General features: G+C 38.3%; 1 protein-coding gene and 1 non-coding gene across 5 annotated transcripts in view; one reads left to right on the forward strand and one right to left on the reverse strand.

Annotated features, from left to right (window-relative positions):
* Window positions 1–23,723, forward strand: part of LOC116948869 (dual specificity calcium/calmodulin-dependent 3',5'-cyclic nucleotide phosphodiesterase 1A-like) — a 173,163-nt gene that overhangs the window by 54,346 nt on the left and 95,094 nt on the right. For all 4 annotated transcript variants that reach the window (XM_032966060.2, XM_032966084.2, XM_032966074.2 and 1 more), the window contains exon 3: window positions 3,253–3,442. In XM_032966060.2, the coding sequence (XP_032821951.2) occupies window positions 3,253–3,442 (190 nt within the window). The remainder of the gene's footprint in view (window positions 1–3,252; window positions 3,443–23,723) is intronic.
* Window positions 4,216–4,297, reverse strand: TRNAL-AAG (transfer RNA leucine (anticodon AAG)). The gene has a single exon. It is a non-coding gene; the product is annotated as a tRNA-Leu (tRNA).

Genomic DNA, 23,723 nt, shown 5'->3' on the forward strand with positions numbered 1-23,723 from the left:
CGAGTTCCCTGGGGTCTCGTGATAGTTGGCACGTGTCGTGACGGCTACTGCAAGATCCGACCGTGTCCGTGCAGCGCTCGCCGAGCTGCATTGGCTTCCGGTTGCCGAACGAATAATAACACCTCGTTATAAGCTCGTGCTCGTCACACACAAAGTGCTTGCCACAAATGAACCGCAATACCTCGCTGATCTCGTCAAGGAGCATGAACCATCACGCCAACTCCGGTCATCCTCGCAGCAGCTTCTGGATGAACCATCGAACAAAGACGGTCACTGCATCGCGCGCTTTCATATGCGCTGCTGCGGCCGTCTGGAACGCTCTTCCGATATGAGGAAGCCACTGGAGCTATGCACTTTTAAATCTCGATTGAAAACTAGTTTCTTCATGACTGCTTTTTTGTGTTTAGTTTGTTGTCCTTCCCCCGCACATCCGATTACCACGGTTGTCTACGTATGGTGCGAAAGAAGTTCAACATATATACGTACATATGCACAGAGGCTGTGTGACGGTTGACACTCGTGGTTTTCCGACCTGCACTATTTTTCTGCTAAGATGGGATTTTCTCGTCATGTACAGACTTTGTTTCGTAAGGGAGCTGCCATGCTCAAAACCAGCTGTGAGGTCATGATGTTGACTCAGGATAGCCTAAATTGACCTAATTCAGCATGAAACATTGGTTTTAAAATCCGATTTTTTTTTTTTAAAACAAATTGCTTACCTCCAGCTACAAAGGGGTACAGGTGGCCAGGACGGGAGCGAGCTGAGCACATGGAAACATCTTGGCTCATGGAGTGTGGGGTGACAGGAATTCACGCTGTGCTTTCAATTGTGGGACGCGAAATGGGGTGGGCTGTTCCTGGGTAACTCATCCCGGCTGCCAATGCTGATGGAAACGCAGCACGAGCGTCATGCTGCGTGCAGTCACATATCGGAGTAACGGAGCCGTCGGTGATGCACCCTATCCCGAGGTTGAGCACAGCTTAAAGTAAGCTTGTCCACTAGCGCGGTGAGAGTGAACAAGATTAACGACTGCTTTCGCTCGCATCCAAACGGCTGGACTTTTGAGATTCTGATTTCGTGTGGACATTTCCGTTCCAAATATATGGGCGCACTAATCATCACGGTGAGCTCTAAATGAGAACAGTTCAAAATACGTAAAAAGTGAAATGAGGACTTTGTTGTGAAGTGCGTACTGGCAATGGGGTTAGGGCTAGGGCCAGGAGCGGGATTGTTGTTTAGGCTTACACTATTGTGTAATATTTCACGGTTGTGAGATGAGCAGGCATTCGAAAAGAATAGAGATTTATTGAGACGAGATAAAATTGATTAATACACCATGGAGATGAGATAGATTAATTTGCTATTTATTTCAATTAATGTTTTGTTTGTTGGACATTGATTTCGAGATTTTATGCCACGTGTTTTTTATTCATGTGGGCCCCTTGAGCTATTTGTGGCTCATTTGCTTTTGCTTGGTTTACTTTTGCCGATCACCACCACTGGTGGTGGGGGAGATGGAGATGAGCAGGAAGAACCGCGTTCCAAATTTTGTCAATTCCTCATCTGACACTGCCACCTATGGGCCTGGCTCTTGAGTAGCAATACCAGTGTTGGGACGCTGTACAGCATTCTCGTGCACGCTGATTGCCACCGAGTAGCAGAAGAACCCTCGGTTTGATCTTCCACGAAGCTCATGGTCCACCCTAAATCGCATCCGCACAAAATCATGGCCGATGCGGATACTTGATGCACAACCGGAAAATTTTAAACTTTCCAATAGTGTGGGGCTGTGGTCATCCAGAACAGAGACCGTCCAACCTATAACGACGCAATGCCCGATCCACAAATACGCAGGAGACATCACAAGCCCACTGGCTGTCAACAAAGATTCGTTCGTGAAGCCATCCATATATTTCGACACAGACACAATTTAAACTGAGAAGTAGGGTACAAACTGAGCAATCATTGGAAGGACGTTATCAACCAGTTTAAGTCATAACTAGCGATGATGTTCCCATCCGACCACCTTCCGATGCAATTTGTGCTTCACGCCCATCTCAAACTTGCGCTTTCACAAGATTCACACCAACACAGCCACTCCACAAGCCGACTACCCCCCGGTTGCGGCTCTGCGATTGCCATTAACGTGCTAATCTCTCATTAACATGCTAATTTTCACCTGGCAGCCCTTTGATTGGTGGAAACCCAACCACCGTCGGGTTGGCTGCCCACAATTTTCATGAACATTGGCTGCTGACATTTGGGCCCTGCCCATTTCAAGCCCTTATAAACAGTTTGCCCTTAGAAGCTAACCCCCCTAATCCCTGAAGACGACCGCTTGTGTTGCGATCGAAACGTCGTAGTTTTTTGTTATTTTCTTTGAACCTATCATCATGACTTTGCCGAAAGACCCAAAGAATAGAATTTAACTCAGTCTTCCTTGAAAAATAAACTCCTCGTTTCCACGAGCCCTCAACAGACATCCGGCATTCGGTCAACTGATTTGAATATTCACCGAATTTAGATAGTTTGCGAGGGAATTTCAGACTCTGAGGACAGCAGCAGAGCAGAACTGACCTCCCACGAAGTGGAGGTTGACAGCAGTGGTAAAATTGTTAATGTTCATTAGTGATGTCAATATTTGTTGAAAACGTGCTTTATTGATTTAATCCACATGCCTATGGTTGGAGATAAATCATGAAGCTTAGCGATCATTATAATCTAGTAACGTTATCAGAGACTGCAGTACACTGCATGAATAAAAAAATGACAATTGGCTATCGAGTCTACGTGTATGCATTGTTGTTTCACTTCGTTCCTCTGATAGAGGGTCTGATCATATCGCTGTGACTGCAGAAAACTTGCACGCTCCTCCCACCGACAATGGACAACTCAGAGCGGAGGAACTATTTCACTGTCGACTAAACCAAGCGAATGAACGCATGGCATCCACAGACTAAGTCTCGACTAAAAGTCTACGGTGTTTAGGTGTCCATCCCCTGCACTTTCGAATGGCGCGGTTGGCTACGTACGGTGCGAAAGAAGTCCAACAACGTACATAAAATACATGGGTTGCCTTCAACAAAGCGAAGCCTATAACTAACGCAATACGACGAACTTAACACGGGTTGACATAAAAACGCAACACATCCATCATAAACACTGCCTTGAAATAAATGTTACACATATACAATGTACATTTTTAAAGGATGTATAACAGGCTTTTATTTCGCCCCCCCTCCCCCCCGCAGGCACACAGTCCCAGAGCTGCCTGAGACGGCCGAGCCTCGCGGGGGACTCGGACTGCGCGGGGGGCTCTGGCCGGGGCGTGAGCGGCTCGGGGGGCCCCGGAGCGAGCGACGCGGACCCTGCCGCGGTGCTGGCCCAGGAGCTCCCCGCTGTGCACTGCGGCTCCGCGTCTGTAGAGGGCGCCTCGCTCAGGTGACCCGTGAACACAAAGACAAAGAGGACTCCCACACACCCCCCACCCACACCCACCCCACCCACCCACCCCCCACACCCACCCCCCCACCCCCACCCCCCCACACCCACCCCCCCACACCCACCCCCTCACACCCACCCCACCCCCCACACCCACCCCACCCCCACCCCACCCCCACCCCCCCCTGAGCAGGCTTGTTGGGGTGCAAGTGCTGTTCGCGAACACCTGGGTGGAGTGGCCAGGAACACTGCTGACCGTCTTTGTCTCGCCAGTGGCGATTGTTTTGTTTTTTACGCACCGCACCAGGTACTTATTTGAGGCTCAGTCGACCTAGGCGGGGGGGGGGCAGGACTGGTTCAGATAATCTCCATCACTGATGTCCGTGCGCCGCGAGCGGGAGTGGAACTCGGGTCGCCGCGTTCGTTGCGTGCTAAGCGCTGCACCACCGCTCCCCGTGAACGCGCACGCACACACACCGAGAAGAACCCTCGCGGGGCCTTTGTAGACTGTTGGGGGCAAGTGCTGTTGGCGAGCACCTATTTAGGCCGGCACGGTGCACGAGGGCGTGGTGTGAGCAGCGACAAACCCGGCTGCCTTTCTCTCCCGCAGTGCTGATATTTAATACACCACACCAGGTACCCATTTAAGGCTGAGTTGAGCTAGGGGATGCCCATGACCGGTTCAGATAACCGCCATTGAAGTTAGGTGATGGCCAATAATTGAACCCGGTGATTTGGGTCCGTTACAAGTGGTTAAAAAAAAAGAAACACTTTGGCAGCGGTGGGATTTGAACCCACGCCTCCGAAGAGACTGGAGCCTTAATCCAGCGCCTTAGACCGCTCGGCCACGCTACCACGTCGGCATTGATACGGACCCTCCCGTAGCCGTACATAGGATGTTGGGGAAAGTTCGGATTGTGTGGCCAGTAGGACGCCACGCTGACTTTTTCTCCCCAGTGCCAATGTCGACACGCCGCACCTCCCGATTAGCACGGTTGCATAGTACGGTGCGAAAGAGGTTCAACATACATGCGTGCATGCACCAGGTACATAATTGTCACGATCCACGGGCAGATAGCCCGTAGGTGTCTGCTGCATATTTCGTCGTTTTAACTTTCCTCTGTCTTGTGCCAATATGCTCAAGTAGTGCCAGATCTTTCTGGCACCAATCTCTTATGATGTCGTCAAGCCATTCTCTGTGAGGTCTCTCCAGTTCCTTACATTTTTCTGAACAACACACGTTTAATTTTTATATTATTGTCCATCCTACATGTGTGTCCAAATGGTGCCAGTTTCCTCCTTATTACTTTTTGCATCATCATCAGGTCTTCTTCTGTGTGCAACCTTTTTTTTATTTCTACTTTGGTCACACTTTGGGGTCCAGTTTAGATGCAGCGTCCTTCTGTAGCAACACATTTCGAATGCCAATATCTTATCTATCAGTTCTTTTTCAATGTCCAAATCTCACAGGCATACAAAGCTGCACTGAGCATGCATGCTCTTGAGATGTTCAGTTTGGTCTGATTTTGCTTGCTTCTCCAGATGTTATTGAATCCTGCCTTTACTCATTTTGCCTTTGCAATCCTCGCTTTTATGCGGGCCTGGTACAGGACTCATATAAGACACAGAAACACATGTCCGTATGCACCACTAAGACAACCCTTCTCTCTCTCACACACACGCATATGGCTCTGTACATGCGGTCATCGGTAACATCCGGCGGGCAAATTTCCCAATATTCACGATGGTACTGCAATTGGACATTTTGACAATCACATGACAGCACTCGGAAGGGTCACCCGTTGTGTGCGGGGCGCCACAGTGGCTAGGAGATGTTAACTACCTCGCCTGGTATACAGGAGGTTGTGGGTTCGATCCACACCCTGACCGATGCCTGTTGTATATTTGGAGTTTGCGTCTCTCATCATGATCATCATCACGGTGGTTAGGAGATGTTAACTACCTCGCCTAGTCTACAGGAGGTCGTAGGTTCGACCCAAACCTGACGCCTGCTGCTGTATATTTGGAGTTTGCATGTTCGCTCCGTGGTCGTGTGGATTTTTCTTACCGTCCTCCGGTTGTTCCCTCCACATTCAGAATCAACATACGTTTAGAGTATTTGGTTGCTATACATTTCCACGCGATAAGCCACTTCGTTGAGCTATCATTCATGGCCAGGTCGCTTCTTAAAAGAGCTATATAGCTCAGTGGGTCTTACCTGGTAAAATGAAATAGTAGTGTTCCTGTTGTATAACCCAAATGCCAACTGTATAGAATACCTGCAAATATTCTAAAATATAAATTACTGTTGTCAAACATAGCTACGGTACACGATGACTCTTTTGTAAAGTAGATAATGACCGTCAATGTATTATCAACCGGGCGTAAATCATGGTCTTTATATTGGACAGAATTCAGCATCAAGGGGTATGAATGACTCGGTGTCTATTCAGAGTGAACAAGCTACTCATTCATAGAATTGGCAAAATATCGCCATGAAGGACCATCCTGAAAAATTACTGAGACTCAGTGGATATTTTTCACTGAGTCTCAGTAATTTCTTGAATTGCTCATGTTTGATTCAATAACTCTTTGATTCGCTCGGTAAAGTCACGTAGAAAATAAAATCTAATAACAATAGAATACGACGTTTCGGTTGCAACACAAGCAACCATCATCAGGTAAGAATGAATGATAAAACACGGAAACAACATAAGCAGACCTACAGAGAGAGAGAGAGACACACAAAGACACACCGAGCGAGACACACACCAAGGAAACACAGATACGGAATCAACACAGGCAGACACACATGCAGAGAGAGAGACACTCACAAAGACACACACCAAGACAAACAGAAGGACAACGACTCTGTGCCGAGGCCTTAAATAGAGAGAGGGGAGAGGGGCCGAGGCAGAGAGGGTGTTAGCCGACTCTCTCCGTTGCATTAAATAACACTCTCTAATTTTACATCACACTCTCTAATTTTACATCACACTCTCTAATTTTACATCACACTCTCTAATTTTACATTACACACTCTAATTTTACATCACACTCTCTAATTTTACATCACACTCTCTAATTTTACATTACACTCTCTAATTTTACATTACACTCTCTAATTTTACATTACACTCTCTAATTTTACATTACACTCTCTAGTTTTACATTACACACTCTAATTTTACATCACACTCTCTAATTTTACATCACACTCTATAATTTTACATCACACTCTCTAATTTTACATCACACTCTCTAATTTAAAATCACACTCTCTAATTTTACATCACACTCTGTAATTTTACATTACACTCTCTAATTTTACATTGCACTCTCTAATTTTACATCACACTCTCTAATTTTACACAACACTCTCTAATTTTACATTACACTCTCTAATTTTACATTACACTCCTCTAATTTTACATCACACTCTCTAATTTTACATTACACTCCTCTAATTTTACATTACACTCTCTAATTTTACATCACACTCTCTAATTTTACACAACACTCTCTAATTTTACATTACACTCTCTAATTTTACATTACACTCCTCTAATTTTACATCACACTCTCTAATTTTACATCACACTCTCTAATTTTACATCACACTCTCTAATTTTACATCACACTCTCTAATTTTACATTACACTCTCTAATTTTACATTACACACTCTCTAATTTTACATTACACTCTCTAATTTTACATTACACACTCTAATTTTACATTACACACTCTCTAATTTTACATCACACTCTCTAATATTACATCACACTCTGTAATTTTACATTACACTCTCTAATTTTACATCACACTCTCTAATTTTACATCACACTCTCTAATTTTACATTACACTCTTTAATTTTACATTACACTCTCTAATTTCACATTACACTCTCTAATTTTACATCACACTCTCTAATTTTACATCACACGCTCTAATTTTACATCACACTCTCTAATTTTACATTACTCTCTCTAATTTTACATCACACTCTCTAATTTTACATCACACTCTCTAATTTTACATCACACTCTCTAATTTTACATTACACACTCTCTAATTTTACATCAAACTCTCTAATTTTACATTACACTCTCTAATTTTACATTACACTCTCTAATTTTACATCACACTCTCTAATTTTACATCACACACTCTAATTTTACATCACACTCTCTAATTTTACATTACACTAATTTTACATCACACTCTCTAATTTTACATTACACACTCTCTAATTTTACATTACACTCTCTAATTTTACATCACACTCTCTAATTTTACATCACACTCTCTAATTTTACATCACACTCTCTAATTTTACATTACACTCTCTAATTTTACATTACACTCTCTAATTTTACATTACACTCTCTAATTTTACATTACACTCTCTAATTTTACATTACACTCTCTAATTTTACATTACACTCTCTAATTTTACATTACACTCTCTAATTTTACATTATACTCTCTAATTTTACATTACACTATCTAATTTTACATCACACTCTCTAATTTTACATTACACTCTCTAATTTTACATCACTCTCTAATTTTACATCACACTCTCTGATTTTACATTACACTCTCTAATTTTACATTACACTAATTTTAAATCACACTCTCTAATTTTACCTTACACTATCTAATTTTACATCACACTCTCTAATTTTACATCACTCTCTAATTTTACATCACACGCTCTAATTTTACATCACACTCTCTAATTTTACATTACACTCTCTAATTTTATATCACACTCTCTAATTTTACATCACACACTCTAATTTTACATCACACTCTCTAATTTTACATTACACTCTCTAATTTTACATTACACACTCTCTAATTTTACATCACACTCTCTAATTTTACATTACACTATCTAATTTTACATTACACTCTCTAATTTTACATCACACACTCTAATTTTACATCACACTCTCTAATTTTACATCACACTCTCTAATTTTACATTACACTCTCTAATTTTACTTCACACTCTCTAATTTTACATCACACTCTCTAATTTTACATTACACTCTCTAATTTTACATCACACTCTCTAATTTTACATTACACTCTCTAATTTTACATCACACTCTCTAATTTTACATTACACTCTCTAATTTTACATCACACACTCTAATTTTACATTTGCACTCTCTAATTTTACATTACACTCTCTAATTTTACATCACACTCTCTAATTTTACATTACACTCTCTAATTTTACATCACACTCTCTAATTTTACATTACACTCTCTAATTTTACATCACACACTCTAATTTTACATTTGCACTCTCTAATTTAACATCACACTCTCTAATTTGACATCACACTCTCTAATTTTACATCACACTCTCTAATTTTACATCGCACTCTCTAATTTTACATTACTCTCTCTAATTTTACATCACACTCTCTAATTTTACATCACACTCTCTAATTTTACATCACACTCTCTAATTTTACATCACACTCTCTAATTTTACATTACACTCTCTAATTTTACATCACACTCTCTAATTTTACATTACACTCTCTAATTTTACATTACACTCTCTAAATTTACATCACACTCTCTAATTTTACATTACACTCTCTAATTTTACATTACACTCTCTAATTTTACATCACACTCTCTAATTTTACATTACACTCTCTAAATTTACATCACACTCTCTAATTTTACATTACACTCTCTAATTTTACATTACACTCTCTAATTTTACATCACACTCTCTAATTTTACATTACACTATCTAATTTTACATTACACTCTCTAATTTTACATCACACACTCTAATTTTACATCACACTCTCTAATTTTACATTACTCTCTCTAATTTTACATCACACTCTCTAATTTTACATCACACTCTCTAATTTTACATCACACTCTCTAATTTTACATCACACTCTCTAATTTTACATTACACTCTCTAATTTTACATCACACTCTCTAATTTTACATTACACTCTCTAATTTTACATTACACTCTCTAAATTTACATCACACTCTCTAATTTTACATTACACTCTCTAATTTTACATTACACTCTCTAATTTTACATCACACTCTCTAATTTTACATTACACTCTCTAAATTTACATCACACTCTCTAATTTTACATTACACTCTCTAATTTTACATTACACTCTCTAATTTTACATCACACTCTCTAATTTTACATTACACTATCTAATTTTACATTACACTCTCTAATTTTACATCACACACTCTAATTTTACATCACACTCTCTAATTTTACATCACACTCTCTAATTTTACATTACACTCTCTAATTTTACTTCACACTCTCTAATTTTACATCACACTCTCTAATTTTACATTACACTCTCTAATTTTACATCACACTCTCTAATTTTACATTACACTCTCTAATTTTACATCACACTCTCTAATTTTACATTACACTCTCTAATTTTACATCACACACTCTAATTTTACATTTGCACTCTCTAATTTAACATCACACTCTCTAATTTTACATCACACTCTCTAATTTTACATCACACTCTCTAATTTTATATCACACTCTCTAATTTTACATTACACTCTCTAATTTTACATCACACACTCTAATTTTACATTTGCACTCTCTAATTTAACATCACACTCTCTAATTTTACATCACACTCTCTAATTTTACATCACACTCTCTAATTTTACATTACACTCTCTAATTTTACATCACACACTCTAATTTTACATTTGCACTCTCTAATTTAACATCACACTCTTAATTTTACATCACACTCTCTAATTTTACATCACACTCTCTAATTTTACATCGCACTCTCTAATTTTACATTACTCTCGCTAATTTTACATTACACTCTCTAATTTTACATCACACACTCTAATTTTACATTTGCACTCTCTAATTTTACATCACACTCTCTAATTTTACATCACACTCTCTAATTTTACATCACACTCTCTAATTTTACATCGCACTCTCTAATTTTACATTACTCTCTCTAATTTTACATCACACTCTCTAATTTTACATCACACTCTCTAATTTTACATCACACTCTCTAATTTTACATCACACTCTCTAATTTTACATCACACTCTCTAATTTTACATCACACTCTCTAATTTTACATCACACTCTCTAATTTTACATCACACTCTCTAATTTTACATTACACTCTCTAATTTTACATTACACTCTCTAAATTTACATCACACTCTCTAATTTTACATTACACTCTCTAATTTTACATTACACTCTCTAATTTTACATCACACTCTCTAATTTTACATTACACTCTCTAAATTTACATAACACTCTCTAATTTTACATTACACTCTCTAATTTTACATTACACTCTCTAATTTTACATCACACTCTCTAATTTTACATTACACTATCTAATTTTACATTACACTCTCTAATTTTACATCACACACTCTAATTTTACATCACACTCTCTAATTTTACATCACACTCTCTAATTTTACATTACACTCTCTAATTTTACTTCACACTCTCTAATTTTACATCACACTCTCTAATTTTACATTACACTCTCTAATTTTACATCACACTCTCTAATTTTACATTACACTCTCTAATTTTACATCACACTCTCTAATTTTACATTACACTCTCTAATTTTACATCACACACTCTAATTTTACATTTGCACTCTCTAATTTAACATCACACTCTCTAATTTTACATCACACTCTCTAATTTTACATCACACTCTCTAATTTAACATCACACTCTCTAATTTTACATCACACTCTCTAATTTTACATCACACTCTCTAATTTTACATTACACTCTCTAATTTTACATCACACACTCTAATTTTACATTTGCACTCTCTAATTTAACATCACACTCTCTAATTTTACATCACACTCTCTAATTTTACATCACACTCTCTAATTTTACATCGCACTCTCTAATTTTACATTACTCTCTCTAATTTTACATCACACTCTCTAATTTTACATCACACTCTCTAATTTTACATCACACTCTCTAATTTTACATTACACTCTCTAATTTTACATTACACTCTCTAAATTTACATCACACTCTCTAATTTTACATTACACTCTCTAATTTTACATTACACTCTCTAATTTTACATCACACTCTCTAATTTTACATTACACTATCTAATTTTACATCACACTCTCTAATTTTACATCACACTCTCTAATTTTACATTACACTCTCTAAATTTACATCACACTCTCTAATTTTACATTACACTCTCTAATTTTACATCACACTCTCTAATTTTACATCACTTTCTCTAATTTTACATTACACTCTCTAATTTTACATCACACTCTCTAATTTTACATTACACTCTAATTTTACATCACACTCTCTAATTTTACATCACACTCTCTAATTTTACATCACACTCTCTAATTTTACATCACACTCTCTAATTTTACATTACACTCTCTAATTTTACATTACACTCTCTAATTTTACATCACACTCTCTAATTTTACATTACACTCTCTAATTTTACATTACACTCTCTAAATTTACATCACACTCTCTAATTTTACATTACACTCTCTAATTTTACATTACACTCTCTAATTTTACATCACACTCTCTAATTTTACATTACACTATCTAATTTTACATTACACTCTCTAATTTTACATCACACACTCTAATTTTACATCACACTCTCTAATTTTACATCACACTCTCTAATTTTCCATTACACTCTCTAATTTTACTTCACACTCTCTAATTTTACATCACACTCTCTAATTTTACATTACACTCTCTAATTTTACATCACACTCTCTAATTTTACATTACACTCTCTAATTTTACATCACACTCTCTAATTTTACATTACACTCTCTAATTTAACATCACACACTCTAATTTTACATTTGCACTCTCTAATTTAACATCACACTCTCTAATTTTACATCACACTCTCTAATTTTACATCACACTCTCTAATTTTACATCGCACTCTCTAATTTTACATTACTCTCTCTAATTTTACATCACACTCTCTAATTTTACATCACACTCTCTAATTTTACATCACACTCTCTAATTTTACATCACACTCTCTAATTTTACATCACACTCTCTAATTTTACATCACACTCTCTAATTTTACATTACACTCTCTAATTTTACATTACACTCTCTAATTTTACATCACACTCTCTAATTTTACATTACACTCTCTAATTTTACATTACACTCTCTAAATTTACATCACACTCTCTAATTTTACATTACACTCTCTAATTTTACATTACACTCTCTAATTTTACATCACACTCTCTAATTTTACATTACACTCTCTAAATTTACATCACACTCTCTAATTTTACATTACACTCGCTAATTTTACATTACACTCTCTAATTTTACATCACACTCTCTAATTTTACATTACACTATCTAATTTTACATTACACTCTCTAATTTTACATCACACACTCTAATTTTACATCACACTCTCTAATTTTACATCACACTCTCTAATTTTACATTACACTCTCTAATTTTACTTCACACTCTCTAATTTTACATCACACTCTCTAATTTTACATTACACTCTCTAATTTTACATCACACTCTCTAATTTTACATTACACTCTCTAATTTTACATCACACTCTCTAATTTTACATTACACTCTCTAATTTTACATCACACACTCTAATTTTACATTTGCACTCTCTAATTTTACATTACACTCTCTAATTTTACATCACACTCTCTAATTTTACATTACACTCTCTAATTTTACATCACACTCTCTAATTTTACATTACACTCTCTAATTTTACATCACACACTCTAATTTTACATTTGCACTCTCTAATTTAACATCACACTCTCTAATTTTACATCACACTCTCTAATTTTACATCACACTCTCTAATTTTACATCGCACTCTCTAATTTTACATTACTCTCTCTAATTTTACATCACACTCTCTAATTTTACATCACACTCTCTAATTTTACATCACACTCTCTAATTTTACATTACACTCTCTAATTTTACATTACACTCTCTAAATTTACATCACACTCTCTAATTTTACATTACACTCTCTAATTTTACATTACACTCTCTAATTTTACATCACACTCTCTAATTTTACATTACACTATCTAATTTTACATCACACTCTCTAATTTTACATCACACTCTCTAATTTTACATTACACTCTCTAAATTTACATCACACTCTCTAATTTTACATTACACTCTCTAATTTTACATCACACTCTCTAATTTTACATCACTTTCTCTAATTTTACATTACACTCTCTAATTTTACATCACACTCTCTAATTTTACATTACACTCTAATTTTACATCACACTCTCTAATTTTACATCACACTCTCTAATTTTACATCACACTCTCTAATTTTACATCACACTCTCTAATTTTACATTACACTCTCTAATTTTACATTACACTCTCTAATTTTACATCACACTCTCTAATTTTACATTACACTCTCTAATTTTACATTACACTCTCTAAATTTACATCACACTCTCTAATTTTACATTACACTCTCTAATTTTACATTACACTCTCTAATTTTACATCACACTCTCTAATTTTACATTACACTATCTAATTTTACATTACACTCTCTAATTTTACATCACACACTCTAATTTTACATCACACTCTCTAATTTTACATCACACTCTCTAATTTTCCATTACACTCTCTAATTTTACTTCACACTCTCTAATTTTACATCACACTCTCTAATTTTACATTACACTCTCTAATTTTACATCACACTCTCTAATTTTACATTACACTCTCTAATTTTACATCACACTCTCTAATTTTACATTACACTCTCTAATTTAACATCACACACTCTAATTTTACATTTGCACTCTCTAATTTAACATCACACTCTCTAATTTTACATCACACTCTCTAATTTTACATCACACTCTCTAATTTTACATCGCACTCTCTAATTTTACATTACTCTCTCTAATTTTACATCACACTCTCTAATTTTACATCACACTCTCTAATTTTACATCACACTCTCTAATTTTACATCACACTCTCTAATTTTACATCACACTCTCTAATTTTACATCACACTCTCTAATTTTACATTACACTCTCTAATTTTACATTACACTCTCTAATTTTACATCACACTCTCTAATTTTACATTACACTCTCTAATTTTACATTACACTCTCTAAATTTACATCACACTCTCTAATTTTACATTACACTCTCTAATTTTACATTACACTCTCTAATTTTACATCACACTCTCTAATTTTACATTACACTCTCTAAATTTACATCACACTCTCTAATTTTACATTACACTCGCTAATTTTACATTACACTCTCTAATTTTACATCACACTCTCTAATTTTACATTACACTATCTAATTTTACATTACACTCTCTAATTTTACATCACACACTCTAATTTTACATCACACTCTCTAATTTTACATCACACTCTCTAATTTTACATTACACTCTCTAATTTTACTTCACACTCTCTAATTTTACATCACACTCTCTAATTTTACATTACACTCTCTAATTTTACATCACACTCTCTAATTTTACATTACACTCTCTAATTTTACATCACACTCTCTAATTTTACATTACACTCTCTAATTTTACATCACACACTCTAATTTTACATTTGCACTCTCTAATTTTACATTACACTCTCTAATTTTACATCACACTCTCTAATTTTACATTACACTCTCTAATTTTACATCACACTCTCTAATTTTACATTACACTCTCTAATTTTACATCACACACTCTAATTTTACATTTGCACTCTCTAATTTAACATCACACTCTCTAATTTTACATCACACTCTCTAATTTTACATCACACTCTCTAATTTTACATCGCACTCTCTAATTTTACATTACTCTCTCTAATTTTACATCACACTCTCTAATTTTACATCACACTCTCTAATTTTACATCACACTCTCTAATTTTACATCACACTCTCTAATTTTACATCACACTCTCTAATTTTACATCACACTCTCTAATTTTACATTACACTCTCTAATTTTACATTACACTCTCTAATTTTACATCACACTCTCTAATTTTACATTACACTCTCTAATTTTACATTACACTCTCTAAATTTACATCACACTCTCTAATTTTACATTACACTCTCTAATTTTACATTACACTCTCTAATTTTACATCACACTCTCTAATTTTACATTACACTCTCTAAATTTACATCACACTCTCTAATTTTACATTACACTCTCTAATTTTACATTACACTCTCTAATTTTACATCACACTCTCTAATTTTACATTACACTATCTAATTTTACATTACACTCTCTAATTTTACATCACACACTCTAATTTTACATCACACTCTCTAATTTTACATCACACTCTCTAATTTTACATTACACTCTCTAATTTTACTTCACACTCTCTAATTTTACATCACACTCTCTAATTTTACATTACACTCTCTAATTTTACATCACCCTCTCTAATTTTACATTACACTCTCTAATTTTACATCACACTCTCTAATTTTACATTACACTCTCTAATTTTACATCACACACTCTAATTTTACATTTGCACTCTCTAATTTAACATCACACTCTCTAATTTTACATCACACTCTCTAATTTTACATCACACTCTCTAATTTTACATCACACTCTCTAATTTTACATTACACTCTCTAATTTTACATCACACACTCTAATTTTACATTTGCACTCTCTAATTTAACATCACACTCTCTAATTTTACATCACACTCTCTAATTTTACATCACACTCTCTAATTTTACATTACACTCTCTAATTTTACATCACACACTCTAATTTTACATTTGCACTCTCTAATTTAACATCACACTCTCTAATTTTACATCACACTCTCTAATTTTACATCACACTCTCTAATTTTACATCGCACTCTCTAATTTTACATTACTCTCTCTAATTTTACATCACACTCTCTAATTTTACATCACACTCTCTAATTTTACATCACACTCTCTAATTTTACATCACTCTCTCTAATTTTACATTACACTCTCTAATTTTACATCACACTCTCTAATTTTACATCACACTCTCTAATTTTACATCACTCTCTCTAATTTTACATTACACTCTCTAATTTTACATCACACTCTCTAATTTTACATCACACTCTCTAATTTTACATCACTCTCTCTAATTTTACATTACACTCTCTAATTTTACATCACACTCTCTAATTTTACACCACACTCTCTAAATTTACATTACACACTCTAATTTTACATTACACTCTATAATTTTACTAAATTTGTTGTCAAACTTCCCACTTCTCTCTCTAAATTTCTCCTTCCTTGTCTGTTCCACACTTAATTTCTAATTTAGCAATCTTTGGAAGAACGTTAATCAAGCAGGCTCTGCGTTAGCTGTGTGTTAACCGACCCTCTGTGTTGCATTGCATTACACTTCTTAATATTGCTAAATTTGCTTTCTCAAACTTTAGATTCTCTTGCTCTAAACCATTGTCTCTCCTCCGGCCACTGCGGTCCGGAATTCCACACTGCTCCCTCCTTGACCCCTCGTTTGTCTGCTGCTCCACTCATTTGTCCTCCGCAGTCTTCTTTCTGCCCCCTCTCTGCCCCGGCCCTCCCCTCTCTCTCTCTCTATTTAAGGCCTCGGCACGGAGTCGTTGTCCTTCTGTTTGTCTTGGTGTGTGTCTTTGTGTGTGCCTCTCTCTCTCTGCACGTGTGTCTGCCTGTGTTGTTTCCGTGTCTGTGTTTTTATCATTCATTCTTACCTGATGATGGCTGCTTGTGTTGCAACCGAAACGTCTTATTCTATTATTGTTTCATTTTTATTTTCTTCGTGACTTTACCGAAAGAACCAAAGAGTAATTCCTGCAGCCACGAAAGCTTCGAATCTAGTTGGATTCAATTGCCACATTTGGACAATTGAAAACCCCCTGTATGCCACTCTCTTGGAAATGCCATGGTACTTCAGTGTTATGTAACGCAGAGTAACTTATGTTATGCATTAAAACATCTTCAAAGGCTAATGACGCATTGCACCTCAGTGGGTCCACCATCAAGATATTACCCAAACGTCCATCTCCTTTAACCCTCTCCAGCAAATCGAAGACTATTTAAGACTCTCGCGATGTAACATCAATATTTCCTGAAGAATGCCAGTCGGCTGAAATGCCAAAATCCTAATTTCCTTCCGTAACACTTTAAATTAACTCGTAATTATACGTACATAGTTACTGATGTCACAACGTTGTGCCTGTCGAAATCACCAGTGTATTATTGTTGTTACCCTGTGTGTCCACGTGGTGGCGCTGTATCGCATCTCAAGTGCTTGAGTGTGTGGCTGCTTGGACGTGAGTGTCACTCGCCGCGTCTCCGTGATGCACTTGAGATTCTGACACGCTTGAGTGTAACGTGAACGTGCATTTAGACCTGCGTGATTATCAGCAAAGGAAATGTAATGGAATTCTGTGATCAATTTTACAGGAACAAAGATTTGAAGGTGGGTTGTATGTCCATTCAGGGTGGCATATATTCCATTTGAGAGATTTTTGGTGTACAGGTAGTTGGAGGACCCGACGTCCATGCATCGTTAGACCTCTCAAATTTTTAGCCTCACATCCAGCTGAGACACATCTCATAAGCACTATGCAAGGGTAAGTAAGCGCTTGTAACGCGCGCCCTTTGATCGTGAACACGTCTGAAATAGTTTTCAATTGGCCATGACCTTTGCTGGTTTATTGTCGGTTTATTGTTCATTCACAGCCACCAAACAAGACTAAATTACACTGCCCCGTGCACATGATGCACATATGTAAAAAAAAATGGAAATTGTTTTCCCAAGAAACTCTCATTAGTTTTCACAAGACTATTTTACATGGAGGGCCTGCAAATGGGATGTTTGGTTGACTCCGTGAACGAGTGTTTGGCTTCGTGACGGAGGAAACCTGCAGAGACCAGAGAAAATACCCCACCATGAACATGAGGAAGTAACGATGAACACAGCCATCTGCTGGCCACCTCACTGCGCCCACACCCACAACACGTATAGCTATACCGAAATTTAAAGAAATCCCACCAACCGCCTAGTTACGAAAACCAACAATATCATTACTGATTCGACATCTTTGATCGAACCAACCAAGCGGTTTTCCTTAAAACCCTCTGGTGCTAAACCACCCAGATTGTATGGCTTACCAAAAATCCATAAAGAAGGGACACCCCTTCGTCCTATCGTCTCCACCATTGACTCACCCACCTACAAACTGGCGCGATTTCTGCCTGAGACCTTACAACCATTCACTGGTAAGACCACCTCAGCTGTACTCAACTCAGCTCACTTGGTATCGTTAAATAAGGGCATATCACTATCTCCAGGTGATTTGCTCGTTAGTTTCGATGTGGTCTCTTTGTTTACCAAAGTTCCTGTGCCTGACACCATTGCAATCATTGAAGATTTGGTCCAACAAGGACTGAATGCTGATGTACTGGCCCTGGTAAGACACTTCCTCACCAACACTTACTGCACCATCCAGGCATCCACTCTATGTCCGTCTTTGTGGAAGAGGTTCGTAGATGACACGTTCATCATCTGGGCACATGGCCAACCAGCTCTGAACCAATTCCTCAACCACATCAATTCCATACACCCAGCCATCAAATCTACCATGGAGGTGGAAAAGGATGGCAAGTTACCATTCTTGGATGTTTTAATTGAAAAGAGACCAGATGGCTCAATGGGACACTGTCTACAGGAAAGCCACCCATACGGATGCCTACCTAAAAAAACCTGACTCCCACCACCATCCATCCCAGAAGAATTCCCTCATCAAAACTCTTCACCATAGAGCTCGATGTATTTCCGACCGTCATCACCTAGCCAGTGAACTGGAACACGTACACCAAGCTCTCAAAATGAATGGATATTCAGACCACACAATCCGTAAAGCTATCACCCCAACCGTTGGGAAAGAACCATCTGAGGACCCAATCAAAACCATCACCTTGCCATACATAGCAGGGGTCACTAAAAATATTTTCAAAATCATGAGCAAACACAAAATCCAGGTTCGATTTAACACAGTACATAAAATTCGTGATCTGATCCCATCTGTGAAGGATGTGATCCCTGACATGCAATACCCCGGTGTCTACAAACTTAGCTGTGTCTGTGGCAGTAGTTACATTCGGGAAACTTAAGCGACATGTCTCGGACCGTGTTCGTGAACATAAGGAAGATCTGAAACACGGTAGGACCAATGCCTCAGCCGTGGCTGATCATTGTTTTAATGCGGTGGGCTCACACGAAATTGATTTCTCTAAGGCGAAGGTACTTTGCAAGCCCACTGGCTAGAACAGAGACCGTCCAACTTATAATGACGCAATGCCCGATCCACAAATACGAAGGAGACATCACAAGCCCACTGGCTGTCAACAAAGATTCGTTCATGAAGCCATCCATATATATAGACACAGACACAATTTCAACCGAGAAGGTGGGTACAAACTGAGCATCATTGGAAGGACGTTATTAACAAGTTTAAGTCATAACTGGCTGTGATGTTTCCATCCTACCTTCTGATGTTAGTAGTAATTTTCGACTCTCTGGTTTTACATTAACAGGTTAAATGTCATTACATTAACAGGTTAAATGTCTCACACTCACACAGCCACTGTCGCTCGTGTCCTCGATGTGGCGGTGGCTCTGAGATCTTACATTGACATGCTAATCTCTCGCAATACAATGGCCATCTCTGCAGCTTGGTCGTCGTGGAGGTAGCTCTCCGACCTTACATTGACATGCAAATTTATCACTTTAACATCACTAGCCCCGCCTACTTTGCTTATGACCCTTGGGCTACACCCATTTGAAACCTTTAAAACATCCTGCCTCAGCAGCTTTCCCGCTATTTTTTCTCCTGATGACGATTGCTTGTGTTGCGATCGAAACGTCGTAGTTTTTGTTATTTTCTTTGTACCTATCTACGTGGCTTTACCGAAAGACTGAAGAATATGAATTGCTGCAGTCACGAAAGCTTTAAGTAAAAATATAAAGCTCCAGTTATCACCCATCCAATTACCAACCAGGCTCAACGCTAGATGGCTGTGTGGATATTATGCACTTTTAAAATCTAAATTGGAAACTCGTTTCTTTAGAACTGCTTTTTGTGTTTAGTTTGTTGTCCTGATCCCGCACCTCTGATTAGCACGGTTCGCCATGTACGGAGCGAAAGAAGTTCAGCATACGTCTGTCTCCAGCTACTCCAGTGTCTTACCACATGCCAAACAATCATTAATGGGATGATGCAAATATCTCAGATCCAGATCCGCTTGAAAAAAGAGTATTAAGTCGTATTGAGGTTTGCTGGGTGAATTCGATTGGTATTATGTGATTATTATTATTATCTGATGCTTGAATCACTTGTCTTGTACAGTACTGTTTTTGTTTTTCTGCATTCCCAAAGCAAGAGTTCACAGAGCAAACTAAAGCACCTTGTACGTATACTCCTATAATAGCATTTACACTGGTAACTTGCACCCGAAGTTAATGTAAATCGAAGGTTGGTGTATTTCACATTGATTGAGAGAACGCTAGAGTGACCTTTGTGATGAGTGATCGAATAACAACTACATGGCCAATGATTGTTAGTTTCCTATCATGGTAACTAACAGCCCTTTGCCAATCGCAATCAGAATATTTAAACTGGAGGAATCCGATGAGCTATAAAGCTCTTTTTCACAGATGTCCGGTAGAGGCGGGTCAGAACGTTACAACAACAAACACTGCAAAGACACGATGGGAGTGCAAAGTATAGCAACGGTAAGGAGAAGGCAAAAAAATGCAAATAAAACTAAACTTTTTTTTATTTCATCAGGTAAAGACCACTGAAGTTTCGATTTAAAGCTTTCGTGACTGCAATGATTCATCTTCTTTGGTTCTTTCGGTAAAGTCACGTAGAATGATAATAAAATAATAAATTGATAAAATAAAATAACACAATAATATTCTCACGACGTTTCGGCCACAACACAAGCGGCCTTCATCAGGTGAAGGGGGCGAACTCCAGCGCTGTCTGGTAGGACAGCGCTGGAGTTGTCCTACCAGACAGTCTCGCCCCCTTCACCTGATGAAGGCCGCTTGTGTTGTGGCCGAAACGTCGTGAGAATATTATTGTGTTATTTTATTTGATCAATTTATTATTTTATTATCATTCTACGTGACTTTACCGAAAGAACCAAAGAAGACCACTGAAGTATTTTATCAGGTAAACCCCACTGAGCGTCTTTTTTCAGAAGCGACCTGACCACAAATGATAGTTCAACGAAGCGGCTTAACGTGTGGACATTTATAGCAGCCAAATAATCTTGATAAAAGTATTCACATATTTGGGGTTGTATCGGTATCCTGAGCCACCACGCTGGTCATTGCGAGTTGCTGATGAGGAGTTTGGGTGTATGACTGATTCGCATATCACTCTTCAGTGTTTTTTTTTTTAGCCAAATCAGCTTCTTGGCTTTCAAGACCAATATGATCCAGCAAGTACGTGTCGGGGCAAGCACATTCTGCACCGGGTGTTTCACATTGTTGATAATGAGTTCGTGTGCCCGGTAGCAACGCGACGCTTTCTTTGCCGGTCCCTGGCTTGCCGCTCAGACACGCAGGATGCGAGTGTTGGATTCTCGCGTTCCACGCGTTGGTTATTTCGTCACTCGGAATGCTTCATTCATGCAAACACACGCATCCGAACGATAGAGGTTCCAGGAAGTCCGATAGCTGCAGCCGCGGAGAGTGAAACTGCGCTGCCGGGCGGAGTGTTTCTGAATCCAATAAGCTTAATCGTTTGCCAGATCACGTGTAAAGTTGCACACTCCTCCACCGTTTGGTTTCATGTGCGCAGACTAATGCAAGGAAACAGCAGCGATAAGCGACATCCTCCCCACGTTGCATTAATTTGAATTGCCGTGTGTGTGTGTGCGGACGTGTGTACGTGTGTGTGTGTCTTCTTCCTTTCCCCAACAGCCTATGTCGGTTATCCGGGTGATATTTGTTGAAGTCATAATCTCCGTTTTCTTATGCAAGTGATGGCAGCGACCTATAAATATCGGCACGACGTTGAAAGGGCTGGTGGTGTCGCAACAATGAAACCCGCCGGTCGCCTTTGTTTCCCCATTGCATATTCACAACATACCAGGTACTCATTTAATGCTGAGTAAACCTAGGAGAAGCACAGGACAGACTCCCTACATATTATTGAAGGGGGACATTTTTTGTTTGTAATTTCATGTGATGGCGTGTTCTCATGTGGGAAATGTAAGGACGGATAATCGTGTCGTATACATGGCATTGGATTGTGTATATTCATAAGGCACGTCAATGCCTCGGCATCTGCACATTCGTAATTAGCAGTAATTTGTATGCACACGTGCAAAGACAAATGTATTTTTGATTACATTTTGATGGTGATGCGTAATTTAAGCACTTGCCATTTGTGACTCTGCAGGTTACCAATTCCATACCGGGGTAGTCACGGTGTTCACCTACGCACGGAACAATGGTTTTATACAAACGGCTGGCGTTGCTTTGCACACAAAAAAACGCATCATCATCATCATCAGCAGCCATACGCAATCCACTGCTGGATGAAGGCTTACAACCAGCACCGTACAACACGAGCTCATTTTCATCGCTCAATCTCGTCGGTGGATGTTTCTCTCGGATCTTAGTATCCTGCACAGCGATGCCTTCATACGTAAAGACGTATGGCTGGCTGTGTGCCGCGCTGGACATGCTGAGGGAGATAATATTCCGGGAGCGGTTGAGGAAGACGTGGAGACAGGAGGTGAGGATGGAGGTGACGCGCGGAGCGGAGAGAGAGGGTCGCTCTGAATCTAAATCATTTTTGTGGAAAACGCAATTTCTCTCCGCGTGCAACCAACGACCTCTTAAAATAAATTGTGCTCCCTTTGATTCTTCCGCCAAATGTTACCCACTTCCACCAAGCCCCCCCCCCCCCCCATGATAGCCCCGTTTTGATTGAAGGCCACACATGATTGCCTGTGTCGCTTGCACAGAGCAGCCTCCGAGGATAAAAAAAAAATGTTGGGGGGGGTGGGGTTTAGGGGAGGTCTGCGGGAGACGCTGCGAGGGAGGATGGGG

The sequence above is a fragment of the Petromyzon marinus genome, chromosome 2, assembly GCF_048934315.1.
Source record: "Petromyzon marinus isolate PM22_M1 ecotype Great Lakes invasive population chromosome 2, UKy_Petmar_22M1.pri1.0, whole genome shotgun sequence".
Classification (NCBI taxonomy): domain Eukaryota; kingdom Metazoa; phylum Chordata; class Hyperoartia; order Petromyzontiformes; family Petromyzontidae; genus Petromyzon; species Petromyzon marinus.